We start from the raw sequence: 22,700 nt of genomic DNA, 5'->3' as shown, positions 1-22,700 counted from the left end.
ATTTTAAAATAAGAGGGGATGATGCTGCTGCTGCCCCGGTAACAAAAAAAGACTGTCGACCCGGGTCATAAACTGTCCCAACAAAAAGTCTCATTTTTTTAAACTCACCTGTTTGACACTTAACCGACATAATGGCCACGATATCCAAACAAAACTTTCCTCGAGTTAGCTTGCGGCAACACAGGAGCTTTTTTCCGAGAGGTAAAACTTACTGCAACAGCGGCGGAAAGTTGACCGCTTTGAGTGACTGTACAATCAGCAGCTCTCAAGTCAATCGTAAATTACCGAGTCGGGTTGTCACATGGCGGTAAAGACGCGTTCTGATTGGTCAGTTCCACCCTCAATGCAATGGAGCGGTGATGCCTTCATGTGCTGCCGGATGTTTCAGTATCTCGTATTTAACGTAGTTTCAGTACACAACATGAAACTGACGTGCTGCATAATTGCTTATTTTCAACTCGTGTCCCTAGTTTGGCTTTTGGGTAAACAGAGACATTTGAGTACATGAAATCCATTAACACCATATGAGGATACATTTTATACATGAACAACAATATACAAAGAACATATCTGGAGAGACGTTCAGGGGCCTGATTATATATGTCTATGGTTAATACATTTAAAAACTAGTTTGCAAAAACATAAAGCTCTCAAAATTAAGTACCCTAGGTTGTGTCTTTTCAGTATGTGACAGTGATGCCACTGGACAGGTTTGTTGTCCATTATTTTCAGGGCCTGGTGTGTGTGAATGATCTCATCATCACGCTGAAAACCGTTTATTCATGTTAACTTGTGCAGATGCCTAATATAAACAATGTGTTTGCTCCCAACTCTGTTGAGACAGTTACATCTAAGACCTCTGCTATCACATCATCAAACTGAACACATGGAGATAGATTGCTTGATGACCTTTGAATGAACAGTAGAGTTGAGTGATGTTTTTTTCTGGTATGCTGGATAAAATCAATCAGTGTTAGATTTGTTCAATTTAGGTGACAAGTGAAGTGCGCTACACCTTTGCATTTTGTTTTACTTCTCGGTGTCACACAAACTGCTAAATTGTGTTAATTTATTGCATTAGTGGTGTGATTGTTTGGCATGAAAGATCACACCGGAAGTAAGCCTATTTAAGAATTCTTTACTCAAATATTTCACATGTAGCACTCATGTGGTGATAATCAATCCACCAGTAGGTTACTGGGTACGGATAATTCAGAGTAACATTCTATGGGCTAAATATAGTTGCCATTATTGCTGTAATCATTATTCTCATTCTTAAGAACATTGATGGTAGATACAATAGTTATGCCATTTCTTTCATGTTTAATCTGGGTATGCAGTGGAGGAAACGAAGAAATTATGTTTTTCACGTTTTTGTCTTGCAAACACTTTAAGACTCTGCACTGGACAAAAAGAAAAAAAAATCTTTGAAAGAGAACAGAAAAGATCAGAACATTGTTCAACAGGAAGCAAAAGGAATTATTAAAGGAGTGTGTTGTTTTATATTTCCTCATGAATAATTCTCCCATAATGCGTTTATTATTCTGTTGTTTATCCTTTGTTTTAGAGAGGCCTTTAGGAGTTCCACAAATAAAGTAATTTATAGTGTGAATAATGGCATATAGATTTATTTTTTGAAATTACTTGACTATATTTTATTATTTCCGTTCCGTTGCCTTTTCATGTCCAAACAGGGTAAATGATCAAAGGTTTTTTTTACTTGCTGTTCTGTAGTGAGTTGGGAGAACATGCAATGAACACACAAAAACAGATGGTGTTAAAACAAATCCAATGTAGTGTCATTATATTAGAACACATCATTTTGAGTTGCATCTCTGCAAGAAGAACAATAATAAAACCAATAAATAAATAATACAGAGTAAGAAATGTTGCAGTCTATGAAGAGAAGCCTGGTGTTGTAATTTGTAAAACTGAGGATAGTTGTTCCATGTTTCATGAGACAATGTCAGTAGTTTCACTCTAAGAAGAAATCATAAACTGATGGCATCACTGCTGCCATCTAGTGGGCAAATGTGGACTTACAGTACGCTAAAAACACTGGTGGTTAGCTTTAATAGGAGAAATGTATCCCAGTGAAAAGAGCAAGAGACAAAGCAGCACAAGTAGGATCTTATTCATGGCGTTATTTAGACCCATGATTAGCTTTCAGTATGTCGTTATTCCAGGTGTTTCATCATAGCATCTTCCTTTCCATTATTCCCAGGAACATGTGAAACAACAAAGAATTGCATGTACATGGTTAATCAGTGTTTGTCTTTATTTTAATATACAAAAAGATGAATGTATTCTCATCTAGTTTATATTTCTAAGCATTTCAACTCACAGATAAAGTTATCATTCATACTGTTTTAGTGAAATCCAACCAACAAACAGCCGGCACTCGCACATTCTCACACACTTCACATGAACAGGGAAGGTCACACAATTCAGTCCAACAGTCACACCACGAGAAATGAACAATATGTTGACTGCAAATCAAGATGGGAGGGGGGAGGGGGGGGGGGGGCCTTTCACAGGATTCACATGAAAAGGAAGAAACCTTTTACATTTGTCAAGTAAATATATACACAATAATTGATTTTTTTTTTCTTTTTTTTTTTGAAGATGAGACTGACTCCATGTTAGGGTCACTAACGAGAGGTACTGCATGAGGTAACTGGTTTTTCCGTTCAGAAGAGCTGGGTGTAAGACAGCATTTGGAGGTGAACAACTGATCACGGAAGATTATATTTCCTTCGAGATCGTCGTTTGTCTTTTGTTTTTTTCTGGCACAAAATGTGAAAGCACCAGGGTCATGTTCAGCACACACACAACCTAAAGTGTTTTCTTCCGTTTTCCCCATTGACAGGCTTTAACATTGTGCACTCATCCAAACATGATCCAGATGTGATGAGATGATCAGCAGAGAGAACAGTCAAAGCTGAGTCAAAGCTGAGTTCATGACTGCAAACTATGAGATTCAAGTGAATATTGCTGTATAAGAAATATTGCTGGACTTTTGAACCACGCACATGCCACTGTTAGCGTGAACGGGGGGGGCTGCACGATCAACCAATCCTGTGGCCGGAGACACATTGGCGATAACTCAAAACAATAAAAACATTGCTCTGTAGTCATGGATGTATTTGTTTTCCCCCCTCCACACTTTCTTCACCACAAAACTGCACAGCAAGCGTCACAGACTACTCTTAAAAAATATCACCATCTCTCCACAGCACTAAATCGAAGCACGACAGATGAGCCTGCGTGTCGTCCAACGAGGCTAAAAACTATCACTGGACGAGTCTGAACATCACATCAGCGGGTTAATAATGAGGTAATACTGTTCAAACTGACATTTTCCAGCAAGTGGCCAATCACAGAAGCCGTCCAGCACCAAAACAGTCAGTTTTTTTTTTGTTTTTGAATGATATACACACTAAGATTTCTACTGCAAGTGCTACCTACACAGCTTCTGATCCAGAGCAACCTATACCAGTATTCATAGAAATCAGTAACACGACCACCGTTCTTATTCTTGAAAAAAATCTAAAGAAAAAAATGAATATGTATATTTATATATATATATAAAATTATTTATATATATACACACAAATATATAAAAAAAGAATCATTCCAGGGCTTGTTCAAATTATGTTTAAATATGTGAAGGTGGAACTGAGAAATCCCTTTCTGCTTCTGTGAAATGAGGAAAATAACGCCCTGACGTCAAACGGTTCAAAATCAGATCAGTGATCGGCAACTGTGTGTGTGTGTGTGTGTGTGTGTGTGTGTGTACACGTCTATTTACAAGAATCGGCCTCTCTTCTTCTTTTTTATAAGGTTTGTACAGCATTAACACCATGACAGCAAGTCAGGCTCTATTTAAAATTTAAAAAAAAATCTCCACAGACGAAAGAGGCCAAAACTGGCAATAAAATATCTCAACTACTAAAAACACAATAAAATACATAACACAAGTTGATATACATGTAGAAAAAAGCCTGAGGTACTTGTCAGAATATCTGAGGTCAGTCTTGAGGAGTAAGCAGCTGAGAGCTTACCACGTCAAAAAAAAAAAAAAAAGATAGAATATTAGCCTCACATAATATCATTAGCGTTATATTAACAAAGAATACATGTACATCTACAAATCCTTGAGTATCCTGGAATAGTCACAGCAGCATAACGGACATTCAATGTATGGTTTTCATGTTATGGTACAACTATGGCATTGCATTTGAGACAAAGGCAACCATTTGAGCTCTCCTTGCATGATGTACAGTGACTGAGGTATCTTGGGACTGATGCCCGACTGAGTCTATTGAACAAACAAACCCATGAAAATAGTAAAAAAAAAAAAATAACAGACATGTTGCTTACTCAAGTATGGCCCTCGCAAGGATAAAACCCGCCACTATCTGTCCATGATTCGCTTTTAAAAACGCTCTTTTTATCTATCTCACATCATTCAGTCTGCAAACATCCACACACACACACACACACACACAGTTAAAAATCAAGAACGTGTAACATTACAACTCCAGACAGCATCCGTCAATGCCCCTGGCACTGGCAAAGGAGTAACTCTGCTTTTGTACAATTAAAAACAAAGAACAATCCAGGAATAAGTCCATGGTAGCGAGCTGGATAGCTTGGCTCTCATCATAGAGAAAATGTTCCACAGAAGCCTACTGGATACCTGAGAGGTAGTTCCCACAGGGACAAGAAGCCTGTCCCGAATTGTCAAAAAAAAAAAGAATAATAAAGAGTCCATCACGTCTGATAACGTCTCAGCTCACGCTTCAGCTCCTTTCTTGCGTTCAACCTGCAGTGCTCGTGACGTTTTCACTCTGAGGCATTCACAGGTTTCAAATAAGGGAGCACACTTGAAGTTTTTTTTTTTGTTTGTTTGTTTTTAAAATCGAGAAGCTTCGACCCCTGAGGAAGATGAATATCTTTTGTCTAACAGTCTCAAAACGGTTCCTCCGAGGTGTGCAGCACGTCGTCCACGTCGGAGCGGGAAAAAAAAAAATGTTCCTTTTCATTTGGCCGCAGACGATCATGAGCGAAGAGATCAAAACGACAAACTCATGAGGTAATCAAGACACACTAACACAAAAAGAAATACATGAGGTAATGAGAACATTTAGGATTTGACAGACGGGCGTTATCAGATGTGCCCATGGAATAACTTATTACTACTTTGAAACTACAGCAGATGGATGTGTTAGTCATAAAAAAAAAAAAAGAAAGAAAAAAAAAAAGCAGTATTGGGATTAAATATGAGCTGCATTCAAGTTGCTAGTTGTCGTTGTTTCTACGCGCTTAAATATTCACGGAGATCCGCTGAGTTTGGATTTGGGGAAGAAAGAAAATGTCAGGCTCTGGTGTGAGGGATGGTGGTGTCACCCGTTCAGGTGCTGGACTCTTTGGGAGGTAGGTCCTCGTTGGTGAGAGATGTCACTATGGAGACGGGGCCGTCTGAGGTAGTGCTGCTGATCGTCCTGGAGATCTGACCGATGCGCTCCTCGACGCAGCCGGCCGACAGCCGCGCCTCTGCGTCGTGGTCCCAGCATTCTTCGATGGTCTCGCACATCTGGCTGAGACCCTGGGAGGGATAAAAGCAGAGTGACAGGAGGAAGCTGTTATTCCCTGACCCAAACAGTATGTAAAGGGAGGACATGTCTCCCTGATTTTTTAAGTCAAGGGGATTAAGTGTTTTCTATTTTGGCTTGATTTCCCATGTTAACTGTTTTTACACCAAGACAACCAAGATAGAGAAAAAAAGCCAATTCAGATTTTGATTCATCTTAACTGTCAAATAAAAAATAAATGGACCACTATGTTTCCTAGTTTGATCAAAATTGATCACAATGTTTAGTTTGAAAATATTGCTACTTCTCTGCATAATTTTGAAAATTACAAAGGACTAAAAACAAATATAATCAGTAGGACTTTTTTTAAGATAGATAGATACTTTATTGATCCCGAGGGAAATTCAGGTTTTTTTTGTTTTTTAGATAGATGGACAATGTGTCCATTGGACAATGTGTCCATGTGTCCATTGGACAGATAGACACACAAATCGACTATCACATGTATGAAAGATAGAACAATGACATAAACCCCCCATGTAGGGAGCCTATAAGTGCTCCAAGCGGGCAGACCAGGTCTCTCTCTCTCTCTGATTTCTGACTCTAAACACGGTCCTATCTTTTAAAAAAATAAATAAAAAAGATAAACTTGATACAGCAGCTGTTTACTTTAATTACACACAGCGTTTCTCTTAAATGAACAGAGCGTATCTGCGAGTCAGAGGATTTATCATTCTTTAGGTTTATAAAGTCAAATGAACCACAAGGTCTGGCCCTCTCCAAAACATACACAGAAGGTGACTCAAACGAGTAATAACACAGAACTCATCTTTTTCAGACTTTAAATCCAGCTTGTTCAACATTTGACTAGTTAACGTTCAGAGTGCATTGATCGACAGCAGCAGCTTGGGCTTACTTTACAGCGGGACGTGTGTGTGCTCTGCACAGATGTTGTTGACCCCATCACTGCTTTGTAAAATGTCCAAACTTTAAAATCTTATCAAGATCCCCTCACTAGGTTCATGTTATTGTGAGGCCGTAGGAACAAAGTTTCAGCTTCAGCTTCCGAGAGCGCTGACCTCCGGTGTTCCAGCTCGACTTTACTGGAAACAGGCTGTTAAAACTACGGGAGCTATTCTTCCGCTGTTACTCACAGGATGTTTGAGCCAGCAGTCCTTCAAGACTGGACGCATCTTCTTGTGTACGACCACATCCTGCAGATCCTCCAGGGAGGGATGCTGGCCTATTTCATCCTCAAACGGCAGCATGTACTCGCCAACTGTACCTGCAGAGGGGCAGTGAGGCAACAGGATGGAAAGCATTACACAGATATCGAGGGAAATGGTGCAGCATTTGGAAAATCCACAACTCCTCCATCTATCTAAAGACGAACCGCCCACATTACACCTTTAACCTGGATCAGATGGCTTCCTCGGACCGGAACAGAAACTAATCCTTTGTTTATTAGATCAGCCTGCAGCACGGTGACCTTCCACCTGCGGGGCCAAGCAAGCGCTGTGTGACTCACCGTCGGTCTCTACGCAGCGCGACACCAGCTCCCACAGCACCAAGCCCATGGCATACATGTCTATCCTCAGGAAGGAGTCTCGCTGGAAGTTGATGGCTCCTTCCAGGACCTCTGGAGCCATGTAGCGCCTCGTGCCCACCTGACAAAGACCACAGAGGATTCAACCGGATATGAGTGCGTTTACCAATCAGGTTCTATGAGTATGAAATGTGTTCAGTGTTCACAGCGAGAATGCTCGGTCTCACGTGCCGACTTTAAAAGCTGGATTAAATGAAAGAAGGTTGTGTTTTACCATCTCTTTGACAGATACCTTCTTACATTAAGCTCTACACTTTGATCAGCTCCGTGAGACCGACTATAAAAAGGATTCAGCACAGACTCAATATTTACTGGAGGTGCCGACACATGCCACTCTGTAAAAGCCGATGAAAACAAGTTGAGTGAAAAGATGGCGGCAGTTGCTCAGGCTTGCATCAGAGTGTCAACACAGAGCTGGGAGCAGGTTTGGGAGTTGAGTCCGTACCTGTCCGTGAGTATCTCCTGGAGGCTTCCCTGGTTCAAACCGCACAGCGAGCCCAAAGTCTCCGATGATTGCAGACAAATCGTCTCGTATCATCACGTTCTTACTCTTGAAGTCCCTGGGAAACGGATTGAAGGCATTGGTTGAATGTGAAGTTGTCTTCAGTGTGTGTGTGTGCGTTCAGTCCAGCTGAGAACAGTTCACACTCGGTCTACCTGTGAGCGATGGTGGGTTTGGGTCCCTCTCCCTTGTAGCTGGGAATGTCCTCATGGAGGTAGGCCAGGCCGCGGGACATGGTCTCTGCTATGAGACACAGCTCCGTCCAGGTCACAGTGTTACCCTTCAGGTGGTCCGTCAATGAGCCCTATGCACACAAAAGAAAAGGCTTAGAAACAACGACAAATACGTGCAAAACTAAATTCTCACTCATTGTGCTAAATCTAACTCCACTGTGCTTCAGACAACAAGCGTCCCAGAAGTGACTGTGCTTCAGTTCTAAGTCTTTTACCAGCAGAATAATTAAGGCAAGAAGAATCTATAAATGACTCTAAACGCACAAGATTTCTTACATCCTTAAAATGCCAAAAAACAGACAAAAGAGGGAAACAACATGTGATGACACATGCACTGCTGGCCATGAGTCAATGACTGTAACTGAACACGTTTGTGCGCCGCCGCCGTGGATGGATGGAAGGTGCTGCGAGGATGAGCTTGGAAGTCATTACACCAATAATGTGATGCTACGTTAGCGGATTCTGCTAATGATGATTTAATCCGGTTAAGATACATTAATAGCTTCTGCTGAGAGGGGCCGATGAACAGGATGTTCTGCTGTCATTTCAGGAACACTTGCTGCTGTTTTGGACATCATTTGCTTCATTATTCATCCACTGCATGCTTTAAAAAAAAAAAAAAAAAAGGAGGCTCTCAATCTGAGCAGCACAGCTCTATGACCTGAAGGTGTTAGTGCTGGGTACAGCAGGCGAGCCAGAAGTAATCAAATCCCTTTAATAAAAGCTGGGATGCTCTTTTGTTGAGGTAAATAAAAACGCCTCTGCCAATATTGGAAAATGTGCAGAGCTTCATGTGAACATACAGGCCCCTATACCTGGCCATGGCTCTGCTGTATATATTATTGTTTTATATATATAGGGGAGACGTGCTGGTCGCTCACCCTCTCGTGAAACTCTGTGATCAGCCACAGCTCCGTCTCCAGGTTGCTTCCGTGTTTTTCAGCAGCGATGTAACGCAGGAGGTTTTCATGACGCATGCCTGGAGTCAAGAAAATGTCCCGCTCGTTCTGCCATGACTGTTTATCCTGTACACAAACACACATCGAAAGGTTTTTTTTAACATTCAGACAAGATGTGAAGAAAATACGACAGAGCTTATATCACGTTTGACCGCTTTGGATAACACTTACACTGCACGAGTACACTGGCGACATATTTGTGTAATTTGATGAGGGAGAGAGAGTCTGTCTGCCACTTTGTGGTTTATTAAAGACATTTCCCTTCATGAAGCACAGAGGACTTCTGTTTTTGTTTCTCTTCAAACAGATCTCATTTCCTTTTCGACAGACTCATATCCACGTTTTAAACCATTCTGGTATGGCAACATATCCATCACATTGTTCTTTAAAAAGGAGGTAAAGGCCTAAACAGCTTTTCATCTTATCCCCAAGTTTCTCTTTTTCATTCAAAAAACAGATTGTGCTTTGACAAACACCCAACAAAGCCCCAGATAGAAATCACAAAGAAAAAAAAAAAAAAAATCAGGGAAATTATTTTTGATGACCTGAAGTACAAACGTGTTTAATGTTGTTGTTATACATCAGACCAGTCGTACTTTTTTTTTTGTTTTTAGAATAGAAACCATAGAAATTCATGAGAAACCTAACAACAGACCAGTATGAGCATAAAGTCTTTTACCTGCTTCGTCAAAACTACACAAACAAAGATGATTGTTTGATGGCAGGAGGGTGGATGTTAGAAACTCCAGGTTGAGTTCTACATATGAAGCTCAAACTGGAGCTGAAAAGTCCCGTTCTACAAAAGGGAAAATAAAAAAACAACGTACCTGAACGGGGAAAATCTTTACAGCAACATATTCGCTCATCAACTGGGCTTTCCAAACACAACCAAAGCGCCCCCTAGCTTTGATTTCCAGCAGCTGCAGGGGTTTCAGACCCACCATGGGGGAAGGAGGAGCTGGTCCAGGATCCTAACAAAAAAAGGAAAACGGAGGAGAGAGAAAGATTTTACGGTTGTTCTTCTGCTGGATGCATTTGAAAAGATGGAAGTATTTCTCCTCAGAGAATAAGACACACGGACACAGGACAAGTGGAAAATGAAAGCAGAGAAAGTCAAACTTTAATAACAGAGACGATGCAGTGAAAGACTTCATGTCTCTCTCTGACATAAAGTATCACGGCCTCTCTTACCTCGCTGAGGTCTACGTGGCCATACGGAGGTTTGCGGTGGCGGTACATCCACAGGGCCAGAACGAGGGCGAGGGAGAGCACGCAGAGGGGCAGCAGCGAGTACACCAGCACGTTGAGCAGGGACGGCACTCTGGGCGGAGGGCGGATTTTCACTGACGAGGAGGAAAAGGAGAATTACAGAACATCTGCTTGATGACACGTAGGTTAGAAGCAGAGAGGCGAGAGAGAGAGAGAGACCCGAACAAACGGGATGTTCAAAGAGATGAGCGACATTTAGTCAACGTGAAACAACCTCCATCCCGACTGAAGGAGTACATAAAAAACATCACACTGACGAGTGATTGGGTGCTTCGACTCAAAGTCTACTACAATGCATCAAGGTTTAATCAGGATCTGTGTATACATGAGGATTCTTTACGGTGAGGTGGAGGCTGAGCCACACTCACACTCAGCACAGGAAGAAGTGGGGGGGGGGGAGCAGAGACCTATTTTAGCTCTTACTGTACGTGGGATGCATTCGCGACTCACCTCGGTTGCCAGTGCCAATCATGTCAGGAAGGTGGGTGAATCGTTCATTGCAGAAGTTGCCCTCGCAGCAGCAGAAGAAGACCTGAGGGTTTTCCTCCATGGAGACGCACTCTTGCCTGCGATGGAAGATGACACACACTGCGTTATAGCTTGTGTAAACAAATGTCACAAGCAGATACTTCTCAAACTGACAGACAGTGGGACCAGCACAGGACTGGAGGGGGGGGGGGGGGGGGGGGGGGGGGGGGGGAGGTCGAGACTTGAACTCTCAGCCCAGTAGGTGAGAGTCTGCCTCTTTGTTTGTCTTCACTTACTGACAAACAGAAATGTTCCCATTTTCTAAGCTGGATGATATTTCTAACCTTTTTTTTTTTTTTTTTTTTAAGAGACTTGTTCTTAAAGCTCCTGTGAGGAACTTTCACTCCGTTTGAATTTCAGCTCATGGTTTGCTGATCTTGTCCTTTAAACGAGCCGGTACAGTTCCTGACACATTTGTATAAACTTGCACAGCGTTACATATCTCTCATGTCCAAACAGGTCATCTTAAAAAGGCTGCTGTTAGTTACCTTATCTGACGCCTACCCTGCGCCAGCTGTTCCAGAACCTACAAAAGACTTTATAGAAGCAGTCTATCTTCTCGCTGATTGTCTTTTCTGCTTTTGTGGGTAATAGACAGGCGTGACTTTGATTTCAGCCAGTCTCATAAACTGCTATTAAACTCCTCACAGGACCTTAAAGTATGATGATTAATCCTTGTGTAACTCCTCAATAATGTAGATCAAACTGCCCACACACTCTCCTCTTTGCATTTCTTTTTTTTCTCCCAGCAGCTTCTATTAAAATGAGCACAATAAAAAATAATTGTATTTCAAGGTCCCTCTATTTTCCTTTACAGTCATAATTACAGCTGACAGCACTTCCAAGCTGAAGCTATTTCCCCTCAAAGTGTCAACAAAATTTGCACCTTTCCCTAAACCTGCAATTTGCGAACATCCAATTTCAATATTTCCGGGATTATGCATTCGGATGAAAGCCGTCCATGCTCTATTTAATATACTACAGTGGCCAGCATAATAACTGGATTTATCCTCAAACTCTGAAACTGCAGGGCAGTCTGAGTTCTCATCATTTAAGTGTATAAATATGTCTCAGCAGCAGAAGGTTTCCTGCGTGGAAAAGGATTCACCTAAAATCTGTCTTCCACATCAAACTGAGTTTTTGGGCGGCCTTGTATTTCTCCCGTCATGAGGCTGTGCACTTGATTCTTTTATTACACCCCGCCAAGTTTATTTGTTTTGCTGAGCGCACAGTTTGAATGGAAGACTACGTTTGATATTTGACAACCTGTAGAAGGGCTTGTATAGAGGCTTTACGCTGTAAGCTAAGTGGATTCCACTTTGAGTTCTCTTCATGTTGTCTAGACCATGAGAGAGAGGAACAATTAATCAGAAGAGGGGGAAAAAAAAAAGAAATCAAGAACTTTCTCGCTCGTCTTGGAAACAATAGAGTCTGTTAGTGCTGCCAGGTCTTTGTGGTGATCACAAAAGATTTTTTTTTTTTTTTTTTACATCGGCCATTAGTCTTCTGAGAGACTTCAGAAAGAGAAGTTTGTCTTTTTTCTTCTTCTTTTCTCTCTAAGCGCTAAGTGTGAATTGACCAAAAGGGTTGAAGCATGCACTTGGCATCTGTTTTTTTTTATACTGTCTGATATTTTATACGTAATCAGTTCATAAAAATATGAAATGAAATCTTCTCTCAGCTCAGTTAGGACAGGATCCATCCATGTGCGTTTACTGGCTGCTGTATGCATCAACACGTTTGTTCTGGATTCAATATTATTTTTTACTGACGTCAGTAGATTTGGTGACTCTTGCATCTGCTGATATTAAGTCTTGTTTAATTCCAAATGTGGAGGTCCATAATGCTCCAAATAATCATTCCAACCATCGCAATGCAAGAGCATGACATCTTTACATCGTCTTCTCAACGTCAAGCCAAAACTAAAATATTCATTACAGTGATTTCAAGCCCCAAAACACACACGCACGCACGAGTGTTGGGTTTTCTGAATTAGTTATTGAAGCACCATTTTTGCATCAAATTATGTTTTTGGTTCCTGTTCTGTCAACTCGTCAGTGAATTAGACTTAGACTGCCCCGGGTCTCACACACACACTCACACACTGTACGAGATGCGGGCACTGAGGCGTAATATTCCGACTGTACTCGCTGCCTCTCACTCTGGTACGAGCGAGACACCTGAAATATGAATGTTAAAGCTCGGGCGGCTGTGACCTCGCTCGCTGACCCCACCTGTCATAGCAGTTGAAGTCGTCCAGCCAGCAGCCTTTCTTCACCAGCTTGATGGTCCCTGAGGAGTTGAGCCAGGAGGCGTAACAGTGCAGTCGCTTGTCCTTCTCCCCCTCGCAGCGCTCGAAGCCGCTCTGGTTGGTCCTCTCCGTGCGCCAGTTATCATTGTAGTACACACACTCCCGGGTCTCCGCTTCGCCCAGACTGTACCCTAAAGACGGACAGAAGGCCTCAGTCAGCTCACATCCTAATGAATCGTATCTCAGCGGTGGAAGGAAGCGCAGACATATGGCGCGGGATCCGCTCGGTGCCATGAAGAAGAGACATCTCTGAGCGGAGCCTCTATCATCTCCCTGGCACCCGGCCAACTTTGGGAGCCCTCTGTAGTAAAAGGGAGCTCCTCTGGGCTGGGAAATTGTTGCTGAAGAGTAGTTCAGCATAATCCCATTCACTAAAAGATCTTTTCAGGAGAGTATAGGAGGAAAAATGACAGAATTTAATTAGCTATAGAAAAACAATAGTGTGCCCTACTGTGGCACAGAAACACACAGGGATTCCACTTCTTTAGATAAGGACTCCGGTATCCTGCTTAAGTGGGACACATCTGGAAGGACAGATAAGACCTCCTTCTTCGAGGGCTTTTACTGTCATTTAGCAGGAAACAGTCCTCTATAACCAAGCTGACATGTAACAATAGCTGTCAGTCTCTTGCTGTTGCCCAACTCCCAGCTCAAGGGGGTTTTTATCTCCATGGATTCAATATTCGACACACACTTTAGCAACACATGTAGGAGATGTTTTAATGGATAAAACGCAGTTGAACGTGCGTGCATGACATTCACAGCACAGCTCGGACACTCATCTTTGTTCACAGGAAAAAATAGTGCGTGTCTCTTTAAATCCCTGCCTATAGGAGAGCTGCCCATCCCCCAGCGTTACCCCCACCGACCCATTACACACACTCAGGCACGCATCCACTTACACATACATGCATTTAGTTGTCCAGCAGCATACAATGGGTTTGTACGAGAGCACACTGGGATGCATGAAAAGCACCAAACATTGTGCTCGTTATTTGGGATGAAGAGGTAGTAAGCCCAACACACACACACAAACATAGGCTACACATACACACACACACACACACACACACACACACACACAGCAGTGATGCTCAATGCTCCATTGAGCCGAGATGGCATTTCTGATATCTGTGGTCACATGATCCGAGAGGACTTTTACTACAAGATCATTCCCCCCCCTCCCCCTCCCTCTGTCACTAACGGAGGCTTACACCACAACAACACGAATTCTGGAGAAGCAGCTTACTATACACTCTAATCTAGAAACCATAAAGGTAGTGGCTTCGTTGCTATTTGGCACACAAGGGGCAGCTGTGCCTCATTGTATCACAGCTCGAGGGGGGGGGAAGCCAAACAGGGTGACAAAATTGGGGTGTCATTGTTTGCAGATCAGGTATTTGGTTGTGCTATGGGGCTGCCAAACCAAGGGGTGGAGGTAATCAGATGTTTGAAGCAAACAGTAAAAAGGTCCCATTGGAGTTGCAAACAAAAGAAAAACAAGCCTCATGCTCAATTTCACGTGGTAAGAATCCACAGACCTGAATGTGTGTGTGTGTAACAGTAACCTCAATTCAGGGCAAAGACCTGGCTTCTAGCTAACAGCTGCTGCCTCTTCAAATCAAATTGATTTATGACAGAAGAGAGAGAGGGAGAAAGTGTGTTTTCAAAAGGATCCTGTTCGAGCAGTGACCACAAACACGACCTGAGATGCAACAATCTAAGGTTTCAGGATGTTGATGCAGCTGCTGCCTTCTATTCCTGCCACCGTGAAAGAAAGGCGACAGCAACAGTTTAACATGAGGGCTCATTTCTGTGACAATCACCAGCATGTAGCCTCCGACTGAATTCATCTCTGCGTTATGCTTTGTATGGGTGAAGAGTCGCAGGTGTTGTGGAAATAATAACCCCCTGTGTGAAATAGACGTGTTAAAGGGGCAAACAGAGAAAAGGCGATTACGGATTCGAGAATAAAATCCCCCCACAGTTGAACGTCGGTGTCGGCTGCCAACAAAGTTTAATCCGCCAACAATCGTAAACTCATTCGCGGGTCGAAATTTCAAACACACACACGCTTCTCAACAATATACTTCTGCCTCGGGACGACACGACGGACTCCTAAAAAAAACTGTTGCAAAAATTCAACCGCTTACCTGCGCATAAAGTTCCCAGAAGAAGTGAACTAGTCAGCCATGAAAAAGACATGTTCCGTTTTGAATACAGGACAGAGATTTTCCCCCCGCTTTTCCGTCGCGAACATTAAAAAGTCAGGTTGTCCAAAACATCCGTCCAGGATCAAAACGACCACAGGGCCTCCGGTCCCCTCGGCAGCCTAACCACCACCAGCAGCAGCAGCAGCAGCAGCTCCACCACAGCGCGTGCCAGTAGCCGCGTCGCTGCAACAATGTTGCGAGAACAGAGAGGAGCGAATAATTTGACTGTCAGACTGTTAGTCCAGTACAAGGTGCGCCATTTCTCCTCTCAAGTGGATCCACAAACCGAATGGGATGCCTTAAAACCAACGGAGACGAAAGCCCGGCGCTTTTTTTTGAGGTTATTCAGTGGGATAGGAGCACCGCTGCATCGGGAGGTCGGTCGGGGTTTACATGCATGTTACTGATCTGTGTCCAAAATGGCTTCTTAATGGGGAATGGGCTGCAAACAGGGAAAACCCGGATGTGTAAACACAAAGAGGGGAATTCAGGCAGCCAGCGAGTGACCTTAACACGACACCGTAGATGCACGCCTCAAATGACTTTATGTGTCGCCTCATATCGATATTTACCACGGTTTCTATCCAAAATAATAATAAAATAAGGATTATTAAGCGCTGGGGAAAGAAATACGTTCACCACGTTGATTTTTTTGTCCCGGTGCCAGCAAATACTACACTTGCACTTTCTGTGGTCGGAGTTGGTATTTTGTAGTCTACTTTTCTCGGTTCTGTCATGTACCCTGAGAATTCAAACAAGATTTCCTTTACTGCCTGCTCATTTTTCATAACTTAGACTTAGACATATATCAAGTCTCTTGTGTAACTAAAATTATATGAACGACGACATATAAAGACAGACAACCGTATGGCTGTAAAGCATTATTCACCTCTGAATAAACATTTTAATCATGAATTCGTAGCTCTTAAGTCATTATCAATAAAGTGATAAATATATGTCCGACACAAACACTATGATAATTTAGGAAGATTTTCCATCTCGATGATCTTTTATGCATAAGTGTTAGCGCTAAAAATAGCTGACCTAATTTGAAGTTGAAGGATACAACAAATGCATTTCTTCCAGTTATTCTTTTCACCCACAGGCAGTGTTACATTTTACATTTGTCACAAATGGCAAAACCACAATAGAAATACAGCCATAGTTTAGATGAATCACTTGGGATTATATTTATTATTATCTGAAAACAGGAACTGTGCGACACTAATCTTCACCAACACCTAAACATAATCATGTTCAAAAATAGTTAAGACTCCTTCTGTTGTCTCATGCCTGATAATCTTTGACACTAGGCTACAGATTTGATGAAAATATGTGCTTTGCTTGTGTTGTCTCCTCGAGGCTTCCACCCAACATTTACATTAAACGTTTTTATCATAGTCGAGTTAAAGTTAAGGTTGTTTTTTTCCTCCCTGATTTGGCATGCTTCTCTTTTGTTTTCTCCACACAAGAAGAAACACTTATCTCCATTAAAGCAAGTCATCAAGGTCTGTTTATCAAATTAAATGTCTATGAAATGTCTAGGTGTCTGTAACTATAAAACAACGTCTCAAATGCACTTTACAGCACTAAAGACTTCAAAACTGATGTCTTTTGTTTCGGAAAATAAATCCCATCTTCATAGAAAATCAACAATGACATTGTTAGAGTGCCATTAAGCATTACTGCTTGCATGTCCCTCTTTCTCACTCTCATCTTTGACATCCAGACTAATGGCGTGTTGGTGACACCCGCCCAATTCAAGCAGCAAATGGGCCAGGAATAAGGTTAGCTACAGGTAATCGCCCTTTAACTAGTGCTGCTGAGTGTAACCCAAGACAAAGCATTTCCTCATTAAGCTGTCCTTTATATTGACCCCCGTAACTCGAGAGAGGCAGTGAGCGAAACTCAGTAAAGATAGATGATCTGTTGTCATGACAGTTGGAAGAGAAAGCACAGGAGTGCCCATTAAAGGTCCAAGAGAGTCACAACCACGGTGTGACCTTAAGAAGAATGAGAGCAGGTGGGGAAATGATGCAGTGGTGCATAAAAAAGAAAAATATGAGCAAATAGAGATTTAACAGGCAGTTAAAGACAACATGTGTCACTAGCTTAACTGCATTGCATGTGAAAATACTGCACATGTGTGTGCAAAATATTGACCCTTAAAGGATCACACATAATGCAAGGTTTATTCTACAGTTATTTGTTCTCAATCAACCATTTTCAACCAGCCTTTGATTTGCCCCCCAAGGACAAATATAATGTTTTTTCAATTGAATTTGAATTGAATTGAAACTATAAATGTATTTTTTTAATCGTATATAATGATAGAAGAGTTTATTTGTAAAGGACTTGTCATAATCAGCATTAAAAAGAACTTGACACTGAAATACACAAGAATATCCATGCAGAGTTTACTCTGGCTCCAAACGACACTGACTTTACTGTGTGATAGCCTCACATCTATACAACTACTAGGAGGTTGTGATCCATCTTTTCATGCAGTCACTGATACAACCAAAAACCACATTCAGACAAAGAAATAGACAACAAAAGAGTAAAATGTTTATTATAAGAAATGAAAGCTGAATGAATGTGTGAGTGATAAAGATCTTTTTATCTATTTGAGTGTAGCAGGTCACTGGCCATCCACAACAACTTTAATCAGGGAGAAATCAGACGAAGAAGAAACACAGGTATGCTTCTGTGTGCTTTCATTGTTGTAGAAAGTCCGCATTGAAATAACTCTGAAAAAGCCCAGAGGTGAGTGTCACGACTTCACAGTAAAATAGATAAATGACACTAGGTGGTAGCAGAGCTCCCCGGGGCAGGTGGAGCTACTGCTTCAACCTGTGCAATATCTCTCTTTCATTCTTGATTTATTCACTGTATATGTAGGGAGCACACAGGATCTATTGTTCACTGCTGGCTGCCAAACATGCACTTACATGTGGTGATAAAGCTGCTAAAAAGCTGCTGCTTGGTTTAAATCAGTGCACTTTGTTTAGGTTTTTTTTTTTTCTTCACAATTTTAAACAAGTTTGTTTTTCTCCCCTAAACAAATATACTTTCAATCCATCCATCTTTGAGTGTTTAGCAGTATCAAGAGTGTTTCATGTAACTCAGTAATGTGGAAGGCAAAACACTTAACGGTTTATTATTTATGGCTGGCATAGCTATAATGGAAAGCAATTACCTGAATCATAGCTGGCAGCACTTCTTACAATAATAAAGTGAGGGGTTATGCTAAGAATTTCACATCGAGCAAGCACAAAAGCAGAAACAGAGGTAGAAATAAGATGGAAGATGCCATAAATGCACTACTTTATTTCAGCCGTTGAATAATCCAATACAAAAATAAAACAGCGAGCAATGTCAAACATTTTCTTCATATTTTATTATTTTACAGACCCACAGAGTGAGCGTGACATTACTTGACAGTATGGTGCGTTTTCTCCCGGTGGATGATCTCATCCCTGCAGTAACGTTGCCACAGACTGAGGACTGCTTCAGAAGTAGTTTGCTACCCTGCGGACTGACTGGATTGTGGGGCTCTCAGCCTGCCACTGTGTGAAGGAGTTGTAGTTTCCTCTCTCCACGATGTACATGCGCCCACGGTAGTTTGGCTCCTCGTACAACACCCAGCTGTTTGAGAGAAGTAATATTAAGAGAGATTTAAGGCAGTCTTAGAAATGCAGTATTTCTTGTAATCCACGCGATAGAGAGTGAAGTTTATAGTATACTTCTTACTATCTCTTTTAATTGGCTCACTGTGTGAGAGTCATGTTTGTGAATTAAAGGGTCAGTTCTTGAACTATGTAGCTGTGCAGGTAATAAGAAACCTTTCCTTATTGGGAGTATTTTATGTCCTCATTTGTCTACAAGGTGGGGTTATGGTGACCAATAAGGGCCATGTGGTTGGATAGAGAGCAAATAGTTACTGCTGGGTGAGCTCGCATTAATGCGGCTCTGCTCTATTATAAGTGGTAATGCTGTTTGGGTGCATGGCAACTAAGGGCCATTAGGGATGGTTATGTAACTTATCAGCAGGGCATAGAGGCATAATTGGGAACCAAATGCAAAACAAAAAAAAATCACATATGGGACAAAAATTAAAATGACCAATTTTACAGTTTCTCTTAAAAACTAAATTTTATAATACCATTATAAAAGACATCCTCTGATCCTCCTCCCTGACTAGAAAATAGTCCCCTTTAAGACGTCAACAGTGTGTTAGTTACCTATCAAGAGTAGCTCGGACGTTATAAATTAATACTGGGATGAATAGGTGTGGAAAAAAAATAACGTTACATCAATATATCATTGTCCTGACTCGAGTCACTGGTGCTAAATATCCATTTCATAATCGTAAGAATACTGATCTCTAAACAGATCACCCCTTCACCCGTCTTAATATTGTTCCACCCATTTTTTTTCAAGTAAAGTGGACTTTTTTATGTCCTGTATAAAATGTCCAAGGCTAGAAACTGAGTTAATTTACTGAAAAAACCATGTAGACCAAATGTTCCCTTTGACATTTTGAGAGGATTCTCACTTCTTTTAGCAACTACAAATGGGTCCATTAACAATGCGGCTCATTTAACCCTGACTCTTCATTATTGCAGAGACACATACCCTCCATCTCCGTAAACCTTGATGGAGTTGACGCAGTTCTTGGTGAGTCCTCGAGCCTGCAGGAAGGGAGTGTCTTCGCACAGCTCCACACACTGGCCGGTGAAGTCGTCTCCCTCGAACAGCTCCATCCTGTAATGCTCTCCATGCTGGGAGGACAATGACATGAACACTCTCACTGAGTCATAGCAATAAACATGAGCAAGGCCTCCATCTCTGTGTGGCAGGTACAAAGAGTTACGCAAAGACGCTTATAGAAATCTAAAGGTCAAATGTGCATGCGGAGGACGATCTGTAGTGCCCACAGTCTACGTCTCAGTTGCTCAGAATACATGTGGTTTTCTTTCAGCTCATGGAGGAAATATGTTTTGTGAAAACTGCAAGCTGTCTATGTACCAATGGGCTGCGAGAATACAAGTCCCTACATCATTAAATACACAATTAACATTATTTTGACTTTGATTTATCTAAAAAAAATAAAATTAAATGTACACAGACGAGGCTGCGCATATGTCAATGTTTTTTCTTCTAACAAACAAATATTTGTCTGCCCCTGTTTTTTTTTCTTTCCCCCCCCACACACACACACACACTCATACAAACACACCCACACTCCTACCATTCTGATTGGCCTGCAGGAGCCCATGTGATCGTTATGGCCATTCCAGCGCTGGAATTCAGGGTATTCTCCGTGCTCCAGAATGTACTGCTGGCCCTTGAAGTCTGGATGGTCGTAGCAGATGAAGGCCCCGCTCTCCACACGGACAGAGTTGACTCTATTCATGAAGCCACGGTCCTGGAAGTTGTCGCAGTCACTGCAGATCTCCAGCTTCCTCCCAGTGAAACATTTCCCCTCATAGAACACGATCTAAATAGAAAAGTGTTAATTATTTCTCCCCTAACAAAAAACATGTTGCACACTCTGAGCATGAATACTTGAGCCATGTTGTACAGCAGTAATATCTGTGGTTGACTCTGTTATTGGCTTGTGTATTTTGTTTGTTTTTGCTTCATCACACTCCTTGTTTTGGTACTCACCTTTCCTGAGTACTGAGACATTTTCCACTGTTTTCTCTCCCAAACTAGTCACACAGTATAAGAGTGGGAAAATGTGGACACCCCGATATATATGAGCAAAAAAGAGAGCGGCGATATCGCGAGGCTGAGGACACAAAAGCACAACAATGGGGGGTTTAGATGTTTTGCAACCTGGGCAGTTTCTCTTACATGGGCCAGTGCTGATATTGGAGTTTGGCTCTGGAGGGGCCAAACAATACGAGGGGTATTTTGCTTTGACTGGGCTTTGGGAGGGATGTTAGACTGAGTTGGTTTTGTAGAGTAATATTTGGATCTTTTCCAGACATGAGGAAAACAAACAAGAAAGCCAAAGTGAAAGCAGTGAGACAGTTCAAGCTAGAAATCTGTTGTGTGATTTAACGATTGAGAGACTAGGAAAATGTAGACACAGTGGGGTGTGGTCCCAGTCCCATTCTCAGACTACTTCACTAAGCACATCAGTTGTCATTCCCTAAAGTAGATTACTAGCCAATTTTTTTTTTTTTTCAAAACCATCCTGTGAATGTTTCTGCTAATCCTCCCAAAAAAACAATGAATCTATTTAGACCGTCACTCCATAAACATAAACTCTCAGACTCTGTTTACACCTGATACTGACATGGATCCTGGGTGATCCATGGAAGTAAAGGTGTAAACCAACTGTACAAATCATAGGTGTTGTCCAGGTGATGTCATCCATTGTCGTTTTTTAAAAAAGCCCTAATCAAAACTGTACATAAAATACCATGAAGAAATATGTTATAGAGATTTTGTACCAGGTTGTAAAAACGTACATTTCTACACATGTACATTGTGAAAAGTATGGACATTTAAAGGAGTTTCTTTTTGGGGGGTTTCAGCCAGCCCGAAGAGGAAACATGAGGAACTGTACACTGATTATTTGCACACTGGTTTCATTTTTCAATGCAAATTTGACAGGGGCAGATTTGAACAAAATATGGGTTTGTGGTCCCATCTAACACTATTGTGGTGTGAACAACTCAGAGCTGTGCACTAGTGATCCGATCAGCCAGGTTGTATGTAACTGCTTGGTGTCAATAGCGCCTCGATCGCAACATTGAAAGACCACCAGTCTGAAGGTCAGGCAGGTTGGGCAAGCTATTAAACAGATCCTAAAACCTGTTTTTCATGAAGGGCATTACTTCAGCCCGTCTTTCAGCAGAGAAAAAAAAGCACATTTAGAGATGAGAAAGGATATCAAGGTTTGACAATCACACTAAAGCAGCAGTTCTATGTCATTATTTAAACATCGCATAGACTCTGCACTCTATGTAATTAGATTTCACTCCATTTATTCATCAGTTGGCCTTTTTGAGACACTTCAATGGATTCTTTGTGAGTTCATCTTTAAAGGGTGTATTCATTCAGCCAGTGGTGTCTATATTGAGCAATATGTTGCATGCTGTAATTTGTTATGAATTGAACTAAAGTAACATATAATGGAGGTTGTGTTTTTCCTTCAACATTGAAAATGTTTTGGTCTTTTATATTTTTTCCAATCATTTCTTGATGCACACTTTCTACATAAAAAGGAGAGAGCAAAATGTAAAACACCTTATGTTTATATCCACCATAAGCAAACATATTGCACCTTCAGTGCTTGTAGGTGAAAATCCAACAAATGAAAATCTTTATTTGAGCCAGTGACACATGCACATGTTGGTATTTGAAAATAATAAAAGTCTCATAAATTCTCCTCAGCAGTGGACACAGGGAGGACAGCTCTTGCATAATGCAGGAATTGAAGGGTTGGGAGTGTAACCCCTGAAC

The 22,700-nt window shown here is 41.6% G+C and overlaps 3 protein-coding genes across 3 annotated transcripts in view; all 3 read right to left on the bottom strand.

Annotated features, from left to right (window-relative positions):
• arhgap29b (Rho GTPase activating protein 29b) overlaps window positions 1–300 on the bottom strand; it is a 32,917-nt gene extending 32,617 nt beyond the window's left edge. The window contains exon 1 of the mRNA XM_079348495.1: window positions 109–300. The gene's annotated coding sequence lies outside the window, so the exon portion shown is untranslated. The remainder of the gene's footprint in view (window positions 1–108) is intronic.
• A 1,955-nt stretch (window positions 301–2,255) lies between these two features.
• acvr2ba (activin A receptor type 2Ba) lies at window positions 2,256–15,745 on the bottom strand. The gene is made up of 11 exons (XM_079347726.1): window positions 15,159–15,745; window positions 12,929–13,136; window positions 10,617–10,732; window positions 10,089–10,240; window positions 9,725–9,868; window positions 8,820–8,963; window positions 7,861–8,009; window positions 7,649–7,763; window positions 7,126–7,264; window positions 6,752–6,882; window positions 2,256–5,611 (listed from the first exon to the last, which is right to left on the bottom strand). The coding sequence occupies exons 1-11, from the start codon at window positions 15,208–15,210 to the stop codon at window positions 5,417–5,419; spliced, it is 1,545 nt and encodes a 514-aa protein (XP_079203852.1). The 5' UTR covers window positions 15,211–15,745; the 3' UTR covers window positions 2,256–5,416.
• Window positions 15,746–18,596: 2,851 nt separating this feature from the next.
• LOC306826257 (gamma-crystallin N-A-like) lies at window positions 18,597–20,993 on the bottom strand. Its single transcript, XM_079347457.1, has 4 exons — window positions 20,892–20,993; window positions 20,473–20,721; window positions 19,857–20,002; window positions 18,597–18,866 (listed from the first exon to the last, which is right to left on the bottom strand). The coding sequence occupies exons 1-4, from the start codon at window positions 20,910–20,912 to the stop codon at window positions 18,731–18,733; spliced, it is 552 nt and encodes a 183-aa protein (XP_079203583.1). The 5' UTR covers window positions 20,913–20,993; the 3' UTR covers window positions 18,597–18,730.
• Between the last annotated feature and the right edge of the window lie 1,707 nt (window positions 20,994–22,700).

This window comes from Symphodus melops (genome assembly GCF_947650265.1).
Source record: "Symphodus melops genome assembly, chromosome: 7".
Taxonomy (NCBI): domain Eukaryota; kingdom Metazoa; phylum Chordata; class Actinopteri; order Labriformes; family Labridae; genus Symphodus; species Symphodus melops.
This window is presented reverse-complemented; position numbering and strand designations above follow the sequence as displayed.